Source organism: Chaetodon trifascialis, chromosome 12 (genome assembly GCF_039877785.1).
Source record: "Chaetodon trifascialis isolate fChaTrf1 chromosome 12, fChaTrf1.hap1, whole genome shotgun sequence".
Classification (NCBI taxonomy): domain Eukaryota; kingdom Metazoa; phylum Chordata; class Actinopteri; order Chaetodontiformes; family Chaetodontidae; genus Chaetodon; species Chaetodon trifascialis.
Genome location: NC_092067.1, coordinates 10,911,648 through 10,927,933, shown reverse-complemented (window position 1 = coordinate 10,927,933; position 16,286 = coordinate 10,911,648). Strand labels below are relative to the sequence as shown.

The following is a 16,286-nucleotide window of genomic DNA, read 5'->3' as shown; positions in this document are numbered from 1 at the left end:
ATTGCTCATTAAAACAACTTAATGCTGACTAAAGCGCATTAAATCAATGTCTTCTATTTGAATAAAAGGGAGGCTGTACAGCCCAGTCCAGCCTGTGGGACATCAAAACCTGCAGCATTACAAGGGAACTATTATTTTTAACATGACAAAGATACGGAAATAACTTTGTATTTGTTGCAACTTCTTGGCATCACATTGGCAAAATGTCCTTTCTCTAGATGTTTCGGTGAACAAACACTACCTACAATGGACTTTGAACAAATTTCTAGTCAGATCTGCTCATTTTTGTGTCCCAAAAGGTTGATTCATAGTGCAGAAAAACACCCTGCGAGGCATTAAAGCAGACATCTGTCCTGCTCTGAAATGAATACACACTGATTAAGATTATTACTGTGGATTGAAGAACATGGGGAGGTGTAAGAAAAGTAAATCAAATCTCCCATTGTTTAGGGAGACATGAAACATTTTCTCCCAAAAGTTATTCAAACACGTCACGTCGTTCAGATTTCGTCGTTTTGCCTCAGTTATTTTCACGTGTCGCTGTACATCCTCTTGCAGTCTATGGAGGGTGACGGTGTGTCAGGACCCATGCTGCCCACCTGTGAATATGCGTCCTCCGGGGTGCGTGGCAGTCCAGGCGGCGTCATGCGCTTCTCTTTCTGCCTGCGGTTGCAGAACCAGACCCTGACCACCTCCTTCTCCAGCTGCAGAGTGTCCGCCAGAGAGTTGATCTCCTGCGCGGATGGTTTGGGACACTTGAGGAAGTGGCTCTCCAACGCGCCTTTTACGCTCACTTCGATAGATGTGCGCTTTTTCCTCTTCCTGCCCTGGGTGGCGATCTTATCGATGCTGGTCGGGCTCCCGGTCGTGGAATCGGCCTCCTCCAGCCACTTGTTCAGCAGCGGCTTCAGCTTGCACATGTTCTTAAAGCTCAGCTGAAGCGCTTCAAACCTGCAGATGGTGGTCTGTGAGAACACGTTGCCGTACAGGGTGCCCAAAGCTAAGCCCACGTCTGCCTGGGTGAAACCCAGCTTGATCCGCCGCTGTTTGAACTGTTTGGCGAAATGCTCCAAGTCATCAGACGTCGGGGTGTCTTCGTCTGAGTGCGGTTCGTGGCTCACCCCGTGATGCTGGTGATGGTGCGTGTGGTGATTATGGTGGTGATGGTGATGATGGTGGCTGCTGTGGTCCAGCTCCGGGGACTCCCCGCGCACCAGCCCCGGGTGCATGAGGCTTTGCCCCGCGTGCGAGCTGAGCATCCCGTTGACTGTAAACCCACCGGGCTGCGAGTAAATGAGAGACTGCTGTTGTTGCTGCTGCTGCTGTTGCTGCTGCCCCTCGGTGATGCTGATGTGTGCTGCAGAGGTGGCTCCCCAACTTCCCGGGTGCGTCTGATGGGGTCCCAGATGCGGGGACCTGTGGTGCAGAGTGGAGCCTGAGTGGAGGTCCTCCCTGCCGGCGTTTCTCTTCACGTCTTGCGGCTGGGAGCTTGGGGGCCACGGAGAACCGGCCTCGACTGCTGCCACCGCGGCCGCGGCTGCTGCGGCTGCTGCGTGAGGCAACGATGTCACCCACTGATGGGCATGGCTTAGCATGTGGCCCCCGTTGCTCGCCACCATGGCTCCCTGCATGAAGTCACTTTGCACCATCTTAACTGAAGGGTCCCCTCTGTATCCACTAGACACCGTGGTCACAGCGGTGCTGCCCGGCTGCATGCCACCACCCCTCCGGTCAGAGTGAAGGACCGGACCGGATAAAATCCTGCTGCTGGCTAGGTATGGACTCGAAGTAGCGGCTGCCATCCCCCAAAGCATATATCTTAAAATACACGTCTCTCTTCTGGTGATTTGTCAAAGTCCAAGTTTATTCTAATCCATGAATAAATTAAGTCTATCTCAGCACGAGCGAAACTGTTGACAGTTAGTAAGAAAAAGTGCAAAATCACTCCACAGAGGCTCAGATGAGAATTTTAGTTACACAGCAGCTCGTGCGTGCTGAGACTTTCTTAGCATTCCTGTGACACAAAACAATAGTCTTCAAAACTTTTCTCTGTCCCGGGAGCTGCGTCGTGCGTAATCCACCGCCTGATGACATGGAAAACCTTCTTTGATCCGCGCCAAACCGATGAGCTGCTGGACCGCTCACTTACAACACGCTTCTATGATATTTAACGTTTTAAAACGATCGGCAGTTTCGCTCACTCCGTCTGCTCTTTCCTGCGCGTCCTCTACGGAGCGAAGGAGACGAGCATGTGTTTACGTTGTGCCAAGGCTGCGTATACCTCTCCCATCTCCATCCAATTACAGCAGGAAGGCTCTGCAGAGCCCCCACTGATTGGACCAGAGATGAATTGTGTGTCTCAGTCGAGCCTCGGGTGCACAAAGTTGTTGCTGCAGGAAAAGAAGCAACAATATGCAAGAAAATATTACAATAAAAACAGACAACGACGCAGAGCAGTCCGGCTGTAATTAGTGACTTAATGCTTAATGCTTTAATGACGCGCTGAGTATTCATGACTCATCTGGAGAATGAAAATAAGAAATACTGCGTCAAGACAAAACTTCTTACAAAACATCAAAGAAATTAAGGTAGATTATTATTATTGTTGTCATCATAATCATCATTATTGTTATTATTTTCAGGTTAGAAAGCGAATGAAGTTAGTGATGCCAGGCAAAAATAATGCCGTAGGCTATATAGTTATCTCCTTTCTGAAAACGCAGAGCAGCAGAGGCCTGTGTCAAGGATACTCAAGTCGGTTTGGGTACATCGGGGGTTTAAATGCCTCTTGCATCTTAATGCGCTCTCCTTTTCATATGGTAAAGGAAAGGCCACCGTGGCGTGACGCGCGGCACTAGTGAAGGTGCGCAAACCCAGCCAGCAGTTTGATTTTTCCACCCTCCAAAAAAAAAAAAAAAAAAACCCCAAAACAAAACAAAACTAACCGGTGCTGCTGCTGGGATGTTTCCATGCTGGCTCAGTTTATGGATGAACTGTTAAATAAACGTGTCATGCGGAATTTTCTACCGCGGGTCTGCCGAAGATTTAAGGGCCTTAAGAGAGCAAAGCATCGGCTGAGACGCCTGAAGTTTTGTGAGTAGAGGAGAGAGCCAGGTGCAGCCCAATAAATGTGCTAATTTATGTTTTCACCGGATTTATCTTGGCTCGTATCCAAAAGGTGGAAGATAAATAGACACAAAAAATGTATTTATCCAACCTGCAACATAAACTGAGACTTTTATCATAACATTTAAATCCGCCTACCCTCCATTATGTGCAGTTATCACGTTCCAAAGTACCAGATTTATCCGATTTGAGGATACAAGTTTGAGTGCAGCTGTTTGTAGCTATCGAAATATCCTATATGACTTATCAGCAAAAGAGGATGGGTGTATGTCATATCCTGTAATATCTGCTATTATTAAGCAGTTATATGGGAGATTAAAATGCATTAAAGTACTTTAAGGTCACAGTCGACTCCCTGAGTAAAGCAGATACAGACCACTCTGAATCACAGTTTAAGAATCATTTTTCAAACTGTTTAATCTCCCAAGGTATCACTTCAGAAATCACCATGGAAACTGGTCAGGGTGTTCTGTAACTTCCCCTCAGAGAATCCAGGACCTTTGTTTTTGGCGGGGACAGGATGGCACTCAGGGGTTCATCTCTGAGGGAGCACAATGACACACTTACTCATACAGCAACTACATACAGCATCACAGGCTGCATGCCTCAATAAATCACACAACAAAATACTGAATGATAGTTCAGCTGTTTTACCCTTTAAATCTGAAATGGCATGGAGTTAGTCATTGAAAGATAGATAGCAACCTGAAGAAACACCAAAGTGTAACTTTCTAAAACACCACTTATAAAGGGTTTAAAAGTTGAAACATGTTGGCTTTATCAATAGTTAATAGATGCTGGTGGTAGTTTTAACCATTATTAAGCACAATGTGAGCGCTGGTGTGATCACCTCCAACATGACGTTAGGTTTTTAATGCTAAGTCCATGTCTTCTGTTTATAGCGGGCTTCCAAATGAACTTAAGAGCTAAAAGACAAAGTAAGTTTTATGCACCACAGAAGACAAAATGTTTTGTTTAGTTTTAACTTTAATGAAGGGCTTTTTTTTTTCACTTTCCAGGTTTTGTTCCTGACACATTCGTGCGATTGATGTAGTTGTAAGAATTCATAATATAATCAAAAATGCTGTAGACGATATACAGAGATCAATGTATAACACATTAGAGGAGTGGATCTACATTAAAGAATAGATAGATATGGTTACTATGAAAGTACAGATGTTGCTGTCTCAAGCACGGCAGCAGCTCCTGACCGAGCCCATTGATCTTACTGTATAGCCACATAAAGCTCCATGTCGCTTTTTTAATGACTTGTGACTGGTCTCAAAGGCTTTTGTAAATGTACCATATCAAGGCCATTAGTTAAATATATAAACCTCAAATCGCCGGTGCTGATTGATTATTGTAATAACCCTTTATTACCAACTAATTACCTTTATAAGCAAGTATTATGCATGAAGAGGATATACCAGCTAGAGGGGTTTTTCAGTCTCAAACCTTATTAACAGCTTTTAACTGATCTATAAATCATTAATAAACTGTTTAATAACCATCAATAAAGCTACTTACAACTTATAAACATAAAAATATGAGTAATTATTTATCCCACAGTCTATAAAACCTGTTTATTGCTGAGCTGTGTTCAGTAAAACACAGTAAAAACAGAGAAGCTTTCACAAAAGCACCACAGTGTTTCACATTTCCAGCCTACCAGCACAATGTAGAGAAAACCAGACGAGTCGGGGAATGCAGTAATGTTTTTCATGTGTTGTGCTGGCTGGTCACAGCACTGGGTCCTCTATTTGTTATTCATGAAGGAAGCTGGGTGAAGAGGCCTTCTTATGATGCACATTTTTCTCTCTGCTCCCTCTCCCTCTCTCCGCGAAACCGCTTGACAACTAAGCAAATCATCAGTTTTACTTGAAGTGAATCCTGCAATTAATCTGGCATAATAAGCATGACACCGTCAGCTAATTGACATTATTGTTTCGTTTAGATCATCTTCAAATTATTTACAGAGACTTTCTCTCTTCCTCTCTCTCTCTCTCTCTCTCTCTCTCTCTCTCTCTCTCTCTCTCTCCCACTCTTCGCCCTCTGTTGAGTCTTCAATATGCAGATCGGCCATTTCTGCCCCTGGGCTATTTTCTTTGGTAGACTTTTGAAATATGCAAATGCTTCCAACAAAAATTGCAAAGGAGAAAAGGGAAAAAGCCTTCATCTGGGCTCCAGGAGTTTTCCGTTCAAAGAAACAGATGATTTTCTCTTGTTCGTGCTCTTGTTCTTGTTCTGTTTGCTTTGTCAGTCAAGGGTCCGTCTAATTAAGCAGAGAGAGAGAAACACAAACCAGGCAGACCAAACAAAAATTAAGTTGTGAGTATGACAAAGAGTTGTTGTTGTTGTTGATATCCACAGTACGATCATTTATTATTAGGTTTGTTAATATTCTTCGCAGAGACAACAAGATCTCACTCTATATGGCTTTTGGCTGTTATCAGGTAATATATACAGTGTGTTTATGTGTGTATGTCGTAGAAGCTATAAGTGCAGGCGGATCATACAATGTGGTATTTACTGAATGAACTGTACTGGATTGTCTGTCCACACTGGAAACACTGCTGAGAGAACAGAACTTCTCTCTCGTGGCTTTCATCCCGGCGCTCTTTATATTCCACCTCTTCAGTGTCATCCTGTGGTTCTGATCATGAGTGTGTTTGACCTTCAGCTCTCCCTGAGTCAGAGAGATCCTTCACAGCGTGAGTCTCTACCCATAACCCCCTGCTGCGTGTTCAAATCAGAAGCAGAGGCAGCCACGGAAAAGAGGGAGAGACACGAGGAGAGACAAAGTGCGGTAGCCGGGGAGATCGGGGAAAAACAGGCCATGCAGGGGAAGTGATCAAAGTATATCCATTTCCTCAGTCCTCATTCACAGAGAGGGAGAAATATGCAACAAACATGGCCAATGATATTCAGATTTAAAGGCAGAGCTCTCTGAGGTTTGGCCACATGTCTGAACGCGCTGTGATGTGCCGTTTTAAATTGCCCTTCAGTCAGTAACTGAGCTTAAGGATGATTCATCAGGCGTGAAAATTTTGCTGGGATAGCAGCAAAACTGCACTTGATGTGGTGGAACTACTCATCGCAGAAGGGATAGTAAAAGGAAAAAAGGAGTTGTGTTTACCACACTGGAACGATAGACAGTTACTAAGCCCTGCTGTGACTTACATGGTACCCAGCAGACAGATGCACTGCTGAAACACTTTGTGGTGCAGCCCATTATGTATGAATAGGTGGAAGTTAATGTGTGAAAATTACATTCATTAATCCCAGTGGATCATTGGAAAGAGGCCAGAGTGACAAGAAACAGCACAGAGAATACAGCCGGCAAATGATACAAAGACATCACTCAACTCTGTGTTTCCTGTTTGGTTGTGTGTGTTTGTGTGTGTACACAGGTGCTTGCAGGTGCCTGAAATTTGCCCGTTTCTAAGTGTCTATGTGCATTAACATAATGGTGAAAGACGTTCTTGGAATGAGGGCCTGTTACAAGCAGACGTCTTTGCTGAATATTTATGCTAAACTAAACAAAATGCAGGGAGAGAAGAGAAACATCTGGGCTGTCGTAGAAGAAAAACAGAGGAAATTGAGAAAAGATGAGACTCATGGGGTTTAGAGCATTCAGATAAAGTCACGGCCTAATCGAGAAATATAGTGCTCATATGGCTGCAAAAAAATAAGACATGGAAGTGGGTTAAAGGAAAGGAAGCCTGTGAGTTTTTAATTTCCTTTTAGCTTTTACCGAGGCTCACAAACTGAAAGGTAAAAAATGACATTGGGAATACATTTGTAGTTGCATTTGTGTCTTCCCACCATGGCATCTAGTGCCTTTTTACCCATGTTCTCTCTCTAGAGTTCCCATGCCGTCCTCCGAAAATGACTGCAAACAGTATGACAGAGAAATTTAGTCAGGAAATACCTGCAGCTCTGCAGCCTGTGGCTACAGACAACTGTAGCCCTGTACCCAGGCCCAGTCCTGAGCCAAGTCAAACAGCGGGTGTCCCTGAAGGCTGAGTCTGGCTGGCCGTGCGCTTTTCATGAATGGACAGATTTCTCTCTGAAGCTCCCACCGAGGTCCACATGGTTATAAAGGCTCTCTGTAGTTAAGACGATTTCTCAGGTGGGGTTGGAGGAAAACAAGGAAGTATCAGATACTGAAATACTAAGTGTCTTCTGATACAAGTGGCATGATTTGTGGCATTTTGATTCATGATACCGTGCTCCTGTTACACTGTGGCTCACAGATGATAACTGTAGAGCAGGCCTAATAGTTGAAGTCTTTCTAATGTATTAGTCTATCAAATTATGGATTATCAATTCGATACCTCAGGGACAGCGCACAAAGAGCTGCACAGTGTACCCACATTATAAACCAAAGTTCAAATAAAAAACAATGTGTGATTATTCAGCGGGGCGAGAACAAGTGGCTGAATTTATAATAACTTTTTTGTTCCATTATGTTTGAATCATCTGAGCAGTTTGAGAACAGCATAACAAAAGAACACTCTTGAACATGTTGATGATACTGTGAATCTATCAGCAGTAACTGGTGTGACGCGGATCAGCTGAGGCAGCAATCAAGACACCTTACAGAGGAATCTAATTAAATTAATCTAACGAATACCCCTAAACACAGCATGTTGATAGTGGTGTGCAGCTTTGGAATTAACACTTATTCACTGCACAGTGAGGGGAGTTTCACATCGACACTGCACACTTCAAGAGTTACAGCTCCCTTCACGTACTCCTAGAGGGTACAAGTTAAAAAAGCTATTTTTAGCCTCGCGACAATTTTAACTTCTTGTCAAAGTGACACAATTAGTGTTTTGCTGAAGGACAACATGCAGACTGACTGATTAAGTTCAGCGCTGATGAAGGTTTGGAAAATGAAAGATATTTTCTTTTTATGTTATGCATTTATGCAAAGGGACCTAAATCACTAACAGTGCACATTTTTTTAATATGGTCAGTCAAAGTGGCAAATGAACCATTCAACCTGACACAGACGATCCATCATGTGAGTGAGGTGCTGTGTTCTAATAAGGCACATTTTGCAAACTGTCTCTAAGTTCTTTATTAATGGTTTCAAAATCATCTATTAATGTTTTATATATCAGTAACAATTATACAGTACAACCTGAGGCACATGCTTTCAGCAGATCCATCTTCAAATGCCCTCCACTAATAAAGACAATGTTATATGGTTGATTCAGAATCAGGTTTATTATCAAATAGGTATTCACATCCAACAAATGTACCTTGATGGTGCATGACAGTCAAAGTATACAGAGTTGTAAAAAATACAACAATAAATCTAAAATAAGTATTTCCGATAACAAATGTGGAACATGCAATATATTATATAGTATAAAGGTCACATAATGTTTAAAACATGTTGAATTTTGTTCAAAATACAGGTAAGTGGACCTTGATTTGGGGTTGGCTGCTCAAGAATGAACTTTCAGTGTTTCACTTTGAGACCAACAAGGTTTCAACAAACGATGTCAATGAACGAGAATTTCGTTTTTTTGGAATCAGGGTTGTACTGCTGATGAAGACCATGGCATACAGCTGAAACTGTAGAAACAGCTAGTTAGTGCACCTTGAGTTGGGATTGTTCTCTCAACCTTTGGATTACCAGATTATTGAAAATCAATTTGATTAACATAATATCTTTTGTTGTCTTTTGACATGATTTACTTAATAAGGAGGAGTCCGTTGTTGGACTGTTCAACTACTTACCCTCTGGCAAACAGCTGCAGAATGTCTGCAACAAAATACATTTATTAACAATTTATTAGCATCTGCAAGTGTGACAACTCAGATTAGGGGTCTTCGTGAAAGAGTTGCCATTTCATGAGAGAAGAGGAGATCCCCAGTTCGAAGGGCCCTGATCAGTGTTGTGGATGTGTGGAACAGTGAACCAAAAGCTTCAGTATTTTTCCATTCTTGATGCTGCACTTTCCAGAGACCTTCATTGGAAACTCTAATTCAAGCAGCTGCTGTACAAAGATTCATAGTGTTACAGGTAGTTGTGGTCTCAAACCTCTTCACTGCAGACATTTCTAGATTCCAAGACTTGAAACACACGCGCAAACACTCTTGCATGCGTGCAGACAGAGGAAATCAGTGTCAATCGAGGGCCACAACTTTAACCTCCGACAGGCTTTTTGTTGGTTGAAATGTTTGACTTCCCATCCTTGAGAACATGTCCTGCAGACCCAGCAGCTCACCTTGCGCCATCAGACTGGCCCCGAGCGCTAACACCACACGAGCGGGATCAGAGACGACCTTGGCATGCACGCAATGAAAACACAGCCTACTTCAGCATCTCTCTTTGATGTACATTATCAAAGACCTTTCTCCTCCTCTCCTCCCTGGACCAAAGGCTACTATTGTTTTTGTTGTTGTTATTGATATTGTTTTCCGCCCTTATAACACAAAGCAGTCTGACCATGACTCTGATGCTAATGCGGAGGTGGAGAGGGTGTTTTAATGAGCTGCAGAGTAGATCAGAGGAGCTCAGGGGGGTTAGAGAAAGGGAATAGGTAGCACTGAACATCAAAACACAGCTAGTACTCCAGCTTCTGCTTTTCACCAGCCATGACCTTTCAGTGCAGCACTGGCGAGAGGATGCATTAAGGAAATGATGAATTTTTGCTGTAAAGTAAACAATATAGAAGCAAAACCAACTGAAGGTTTGTCAAGAAATGAAAGAATAAATGTGGAGGAGATCATTTAGGTTGGCCACCTTTGATATCAATAGATGCCGGTGACTGAAAAATAGTGTAAAGCCCAATTAGACCAGCATTTAAAGCAGCAGAAGTTTGCAGCGAAATCAGTGAATGTCAGAGGTGTTGCAGTAAATAAGTCAATCTGGGAAAATATTTGGAGTTCAACTTCGCTCAAGCTTTGATGCACAAATTTGCACCATTGACCACTTGCGAACTTTCTTGACAGTGCTGAGCCTTAAGTAAACCCAGAGCTGGAGAGTTTAAAATGCCAGAAGCTATCATAGCTTATTAGCTGATCTTCGTCATCCATTCTTATTTAACCTCCTCTGGTGGAGTATAAACGGATCCACAAAAGATGGTTTACAGCAAGTTACAGACACATGAATCAATGGTACAAATATGTCTTAATTGTCCTGACAGCTTGCTTTCCCTTTCAAATTTCCTGGGGACGTAGATGGCCCAGTAAAGATATATGACTGACCGCATTAGCATGTTACCGGCTGGCTAGCGTTTTAGCAGTTACACCTCGTTTACACCTACTATTTAAACACAATCTGTATCTGGACATGTTACCCGGATAAGGAAAACATAAAAAATCGATTGTTGCTGAAATTTAGAGAGTGGGCAAGTGGGAATGCACCAGAAGATGCATTATTCAATAGAATGATATACTGTAAGAAATAACTGTGTGTGACTGTTTGCATTGCGCTCATCTGTGCAGCTTGTCTGCTTCTAACCAGGCATATATTTTATCCAGTGACAGAGTGGCCCCCACACTGGAACAAACAAACACAATGTTTTTTATGCAAAGAAAGGAATGAGCTGATGTATTACATTTGCCAAATTAACAAGAGGGGCCAAATGATTAAACAAAAAAAAAAAAAAAAAAAAATGTCCTAGCAGCATTTTACAAAGTTTCCCCTAAACCTACAACTCACAAAATGCTCTGATTTTTTAATAGAATCTGGGTCTGATTTTCCAGCACCTCAGATTACTTGCGCCGGTTTCACTCTGGAGGGCAGAGATCTGATCTCAATGAGGATAATGACAGCACATTGAAGATACCAAGTGAACACACAGAGGCCAGATCAGATCACTTACAGTATGACTGGATAACATATGTGAATACAGATCCCATTTTAATACCAGGTGTAAATGGGGTGCAAACTTCTCGAACCGCATAATTCACTAAAACACACAGATTAATTGTGTTGATTTCATTCTAACAGTGAGAAATCACATTCAGAGTGCTCCAAGATGGAGTTGATTGGTGCCAGTGCCAGAGTGATAGAAATCAGAGGAAGCATTATGTCCTCAGCAGCGAAGGGTTGAGATCTCCTGTCACTGATCCAAAGGTAAATTACCAACAGTGGGAAATTGCACTGGGTTCACTGAATCAAAAGGTCCTTAAGAGTCGAGCATCTCTGTGCATCAACTGTTTGGATCTTCACAAACTGATTTGTCCCTGTGTCAGAATCGAGTAGCAATACCTTCGTTGTTTTGGTTTTGAGTTAATATGTTGCATAACCTCAATTAATTAGTTTAGTCACATTACCACACAGTTAACCTGAGATCAAGTTGTATCACAACATCAGAAAAAGTGAACTCATTGCACAGAGGGTGGGAGGAACCGGAGCCTCACAAACTCATTTTTGTCCAGGTCCCTGCCCCAAGTAGGTTGATTTGTCCATACAGTCTTACCTGACTTAGTCTGTGGTACATATGAGTGTATTTCAAAATGGTAAGTTAAGTAAAGAAGAAGCACTCTTCCCTCTCATAAACACTCCTGCCAAACTGACAAAGATGATTCCACAAGAACAAAAGCACACAACAGAACAAAGTGACATCTCCAGTCTATTGCCTAACACTGTCTGCACAGATTGTTTTAATACCTATCAAGCAAATCTATCACTTCTCCACAGACTGTCACAGTTATTCAAAGATGGACAAAAGCTTTGCAGGAGACAACAAAAGCTAAATCTGAACTGATTGGGGGAAAAAATCCTGCCAGAACATTTAGAGCTCCTTCATAAATCAGAAGGTTTGTGTTGATGCTTTGTTTTGTTAAAGAACACCCAAAGTTACTTCAGAGTGCTGCTCTCTGCCGCTGATCTTCAAAATAGAGGAGATGTTTGTCTGATGGGCATTATTTCAGGGGGAATGCTTCAAAGTCTGCAACTCCTAATGTCCCTCTGTTTGATGCTCCAGCACTGCTCACAACTTTTGGGAGCACTTGTTCTCAGATCACGTCAGATTTAAAGTTTATGACCATCTCTTGCCTCTCATCTGTTTGTATAATGAGATGAGACATCTAAGCCATAGACAGTATATATACAGCACCTAAACACCAACTTAATATACTGGGATGGCGGATGCTGACAAATAGATGCTACAACACCTGACTGGGTTGGTATCCAGCTGCATTTTTTTCACTTCTGCCGTGTGCCACGACCAGAAAAAAGAGGCAGAAAAGAAGTTAAAGTAAAAAGTGCAACCCCAAATCACGGAGCTGCCGATTCGCATGGGACTAATATTATCAGATGACCTCTGTGTTTGGTGAAATATGGCAATAATTTGTGATTTTTACTTTAGGAAGTACAGACAGGGCAGATTCACATGGGATAAAGATCACAGACAATTATTACAAATTACTAGGAGGTAATACTAATCCCTTGCAAAAAGGGCTTTAGAGAGCAAAATACTGACCCTGGGATTGGTGTGAAATGCTCTTGGGCTCAAACACCAATCACATTTTAAGTTCTCTAAATCAATGGAAATCTGTTTTGGTATTCTGAACAGCTGAAGTTGTACATTGTACATCATTACCAGTTAATGACAGCATTTTACCAAGTAATTTCGATTTTGCTTTTGCACATTCAAGAGACCAATGGGCACGCTGGGACCGTGGGAGTACACCTTACTGTTCTACAGACCACATGCCATGTAAATCTAAATATGTTCATCTCACCTCTGTCATTTTGTCATAACATAATTCAGAATATTCTCTTCCACACTTTCACAGCTGACCACTGTGGCCACAGTCTGTTAACCACTGGGCTGACTAACCAGCCTAGAGGCACAGAACAGCACCACAAATCAGATTTGTGGTTATTCACCTCATCAGACACCTGACAGGCCACTACCTGCTACAGGTCATTCACCACCATCATGTTATCCAGCTTCAGATCTATGTACTGATAATCTCCAGATGACTTATTGATTAGGACAGCTAAACAGACATGTATACACATATATAACATTCAGTTTGTCTGGGTCTAAAACTGCCTGCCTCCTGAGCATTGCAATCTCTATGGATATGGATCATTACAGAGATAACTTCTGTGCTGTAAGCTTAGCCATAGGGGTGCTTTGAGCTAAATGCTAACAACAGCATGCTAAGATGCTCACATAATACTAATGTTTGGCAGGTGTAATGTTTACCACATTCACCATTTGCCAATTAGCACTAATTATGCAAAATGGGAATGTTAGTTTTCCAGGTGTTTGGATATAAACCAGTATTGGTAAATATTGGAAAAATTCTAATTTTGACCTGATGATGCTAAATGAAGCATCAGACCATCAACAAAGTTATTACACTTAATCCTGAGTGGGGATTGAATGTCTAATGAAGACCAAATTTCAAGGCAATTTATTCAACAGATGCTAAGATATTTCACCCAGAGCCACTGATGTCAACTTCGAGGTGGTGCTACAGAAAAAGTCAACAGACCATTAAAGCCTTTAGCATTCAGTGTCTGAGAACAATGAATGTACCACCCATCCAGCAGATGTTAAGACCATGAATGTCTGTAAAATGTAAGATGTTTCAGTCTGGACCAGCGTTGCCATTCATGGACATGTTGCATAAGCAGAGTGAAACACTGACAAACAGACACGTTTTATCAGTCTGTTCTAGCTCTCCTCTTATCACAGTCGAAAAACAAGAGAAAAAGGGGAATTTATTCTCAGTCTCCAAACCAGGTTTGTTTCCAACACAGAAAGCAAAGTATGCTCCAATAAGGCATATGGGAGGAAGGGAAAGAAAAGACTTGTTTACCTTTCCTCCCCTTCAGGGTCGAGGGGGATTCATTAGCTGCTGTGTAAATCAATCTGCTTCTCCTTAAAGGCCTGTCAATTTAGCCCTGATGTCTGGCAGCCTGACATCGCTCACTGGATATTTAACTTGAAAGCCAATTAATCATCATGATTAATTCACTCACAAACCACATGGAACTGTTCGACTTTACCTTATGGAATAACAGCCAAATACTCCAGACTTGAAAAGGGAGAGAAATGAGAAGTACTGAGAGTCTCACAGCTCCATTCGCTCTTGATCAGCCTCTCAATACACAGTTTCAGCTGTAACGCCACACTCCCCTCTCTGTACCAGCAGAGCGGCAACAAACCTAAAGCTCCACCTTTGTCACAAATACTTCTATGCACTTATACACACACACAAGCGTGGTCCATGATTATAGAGCGACTCTTGTAATTGGCTTTGCTCTTCAAATCCATAATGTTCACACAGGTTGGATCTGTGAATATAAATTTGCTTGCACATGTAATGACGTCACTCCGTCGTATGGAAAAACAGCAATTTTCAACACTGCTTACCGCATGCTGGCTGGCTAATATTTTCTTAGCTAAACGCAATATTTTCTCCTCTTTCTCAGTGAAAAGGTGGGATCACACACTAGGAAAGTGGAGGGTGAATATGTATTCCAGTCAGCACTTTATCATTATCTTCCAAAGTCTCAGCTGAGGTAATGGAAATGACCTAAATTGTGTGCAGAGTTACTGAGAAAGACGGTTCTGCTATCAGCAAAAAAAAAAAAGAAGATTTCCCTGCTCTTCAATCATCAATTATTATTTCCTCTGCCAATTCACGGAGGCAAGGGGGAAGTCAATCCCTACATTTATTGTGATGGGTTTAGTGAACTATGGTGGTCTTACAGCTGCACTTATCCTGATGCAGTAACACGTTTCAAACAAGTTGGGACACGAGTAACAAAAGATTTGGAAAGTTGTGGAATGCTCCAAAAACACCTGTTTAGATCATTCCACAGGTAAACAGGTTCATTGGTAACAGGTGAAAGTATCATGATTGAGTATGAAAGAGGAATACTTTGTTGGCAGTAAACAGTACACTTGTAAATGATTGCATTCTGTTTCTATTTATGTTTTACACAGAGTCTCAACTTTTTGTGAATCTGGGTTTTACAATAAAACTGGAGGTCATGTCACAGTAACAGCAAACAGACAGATCTCAAAACAGTAAAACCTGAAAATGTCATTAAACTCTACGCAGAGTGTCTCGTTTGTCCTCTGTCCTGAAGCTTTCAACACAATTGGCTGAAGCTGACTCAAGAAAGCAACAGAGTCAAAGGTTGAATGATTCATGGCACTGATTGGCTGACTGATGACTTCCTGTTCCAGCCCCTCTTATGTAGCTGTGGACTCTAAAAGGACATGAGCAGCAGATCAATCAGTCAATCGTATCCCTCCTGACACTGTGATCCATTGAGAGAACATTGTGCAGTTGCAGTCCAATGACTTTTGAAGCATCATATAATCACTGTCAATGTAGCGTCCAAGTGTAAAGGCTGGCACTTCTACTCCAGACTCAGCACATTTCACTCTGTCCATGCACCTTTGCCAAAGGCAAAGGATTCTTTGTGTGCTGGAGCATCTGTTTAACACATGTCACAACTTTGAATTATGCCTGAGATGCACATACTGGCTAGAATTAACACTTTTCTGCCCATTCCTGACAGAGAAAGAGACACAACTACTTCACTGTGATTCACTGTGGAGACTACAGACTTAGATAGATGGAATTTAATTGTTTAAAGCTTCTATAATCAATATCAACACTGTAAACTTGCTGTGACCCCATAGCTCCTCCAGGATAATGTGACCCAAAATTAACCATCCATCCATCCATTATCTATACCGCCTATCCCTTTCGGGGTTGCGGGGGGCTGGAGCCTGTCCCAGCTACAATGGGCGAGAGGCGGGGTACACCCTGAACCGGTCGCCAGCCGATTGCAGGGCCACATGCAAGGACAAACAACCATTCACACTCACACTCACACCTACGGACAATTTAGAGTCATCAATTAACCTAATGAGCATGTTTTTGGTCTGTGGGAGGAAGCCGGAGTACCCGGAGAGAACCCACGCATGCACGGGAAGAACATGCAAACTTCACACAGAAAGGCCCCGCCTGACCCGGGGATCGAACCGGCAACCTTCGTGCTGTGAGGCACGCGCACTACCTGCTGCGCCACCGTGCAGCCCCCAAAATTAACCATCTAAATAAAAAATAGTCTGTAAATCAAGCCTTTTTTTTGGTTTCCACCATCATTACATTACGACAGGGTGATTTACATTGTCAAATACAAAAATATT

General features: G+C 42.4%; 2 protein-coding genes across 2 annotated transcripts in view; both read right to left on the bottom strand.

Moving 5' to 3' along the window:
* The window catches only part of coa5 (cytochrome C oxidase assembly factor 5), a 220,527-nt gene that overhangs the window by 129,610 nt on the left and 74,631 nt on the right, over window positions 1–16,286 (bottom strand). The gene's annotated exons all lie outside the window — the stretch shown is intronic.
* pou3f3a (POU class 3 homeobox 3a) lies at window positions 406–2,035 on the bottom strand. The gene has a single exon (XM_070976608.1). The coding sequence runs from the start codon at window positions 1,812–1,814 to the stop codon at window positions 531–533; it is 1,284 nt and encodes a 427-aa protein (XP_070832709.1). The 5' UTR covers window positions 1,815–2,035; the 3' UTR covers window positions 406–530.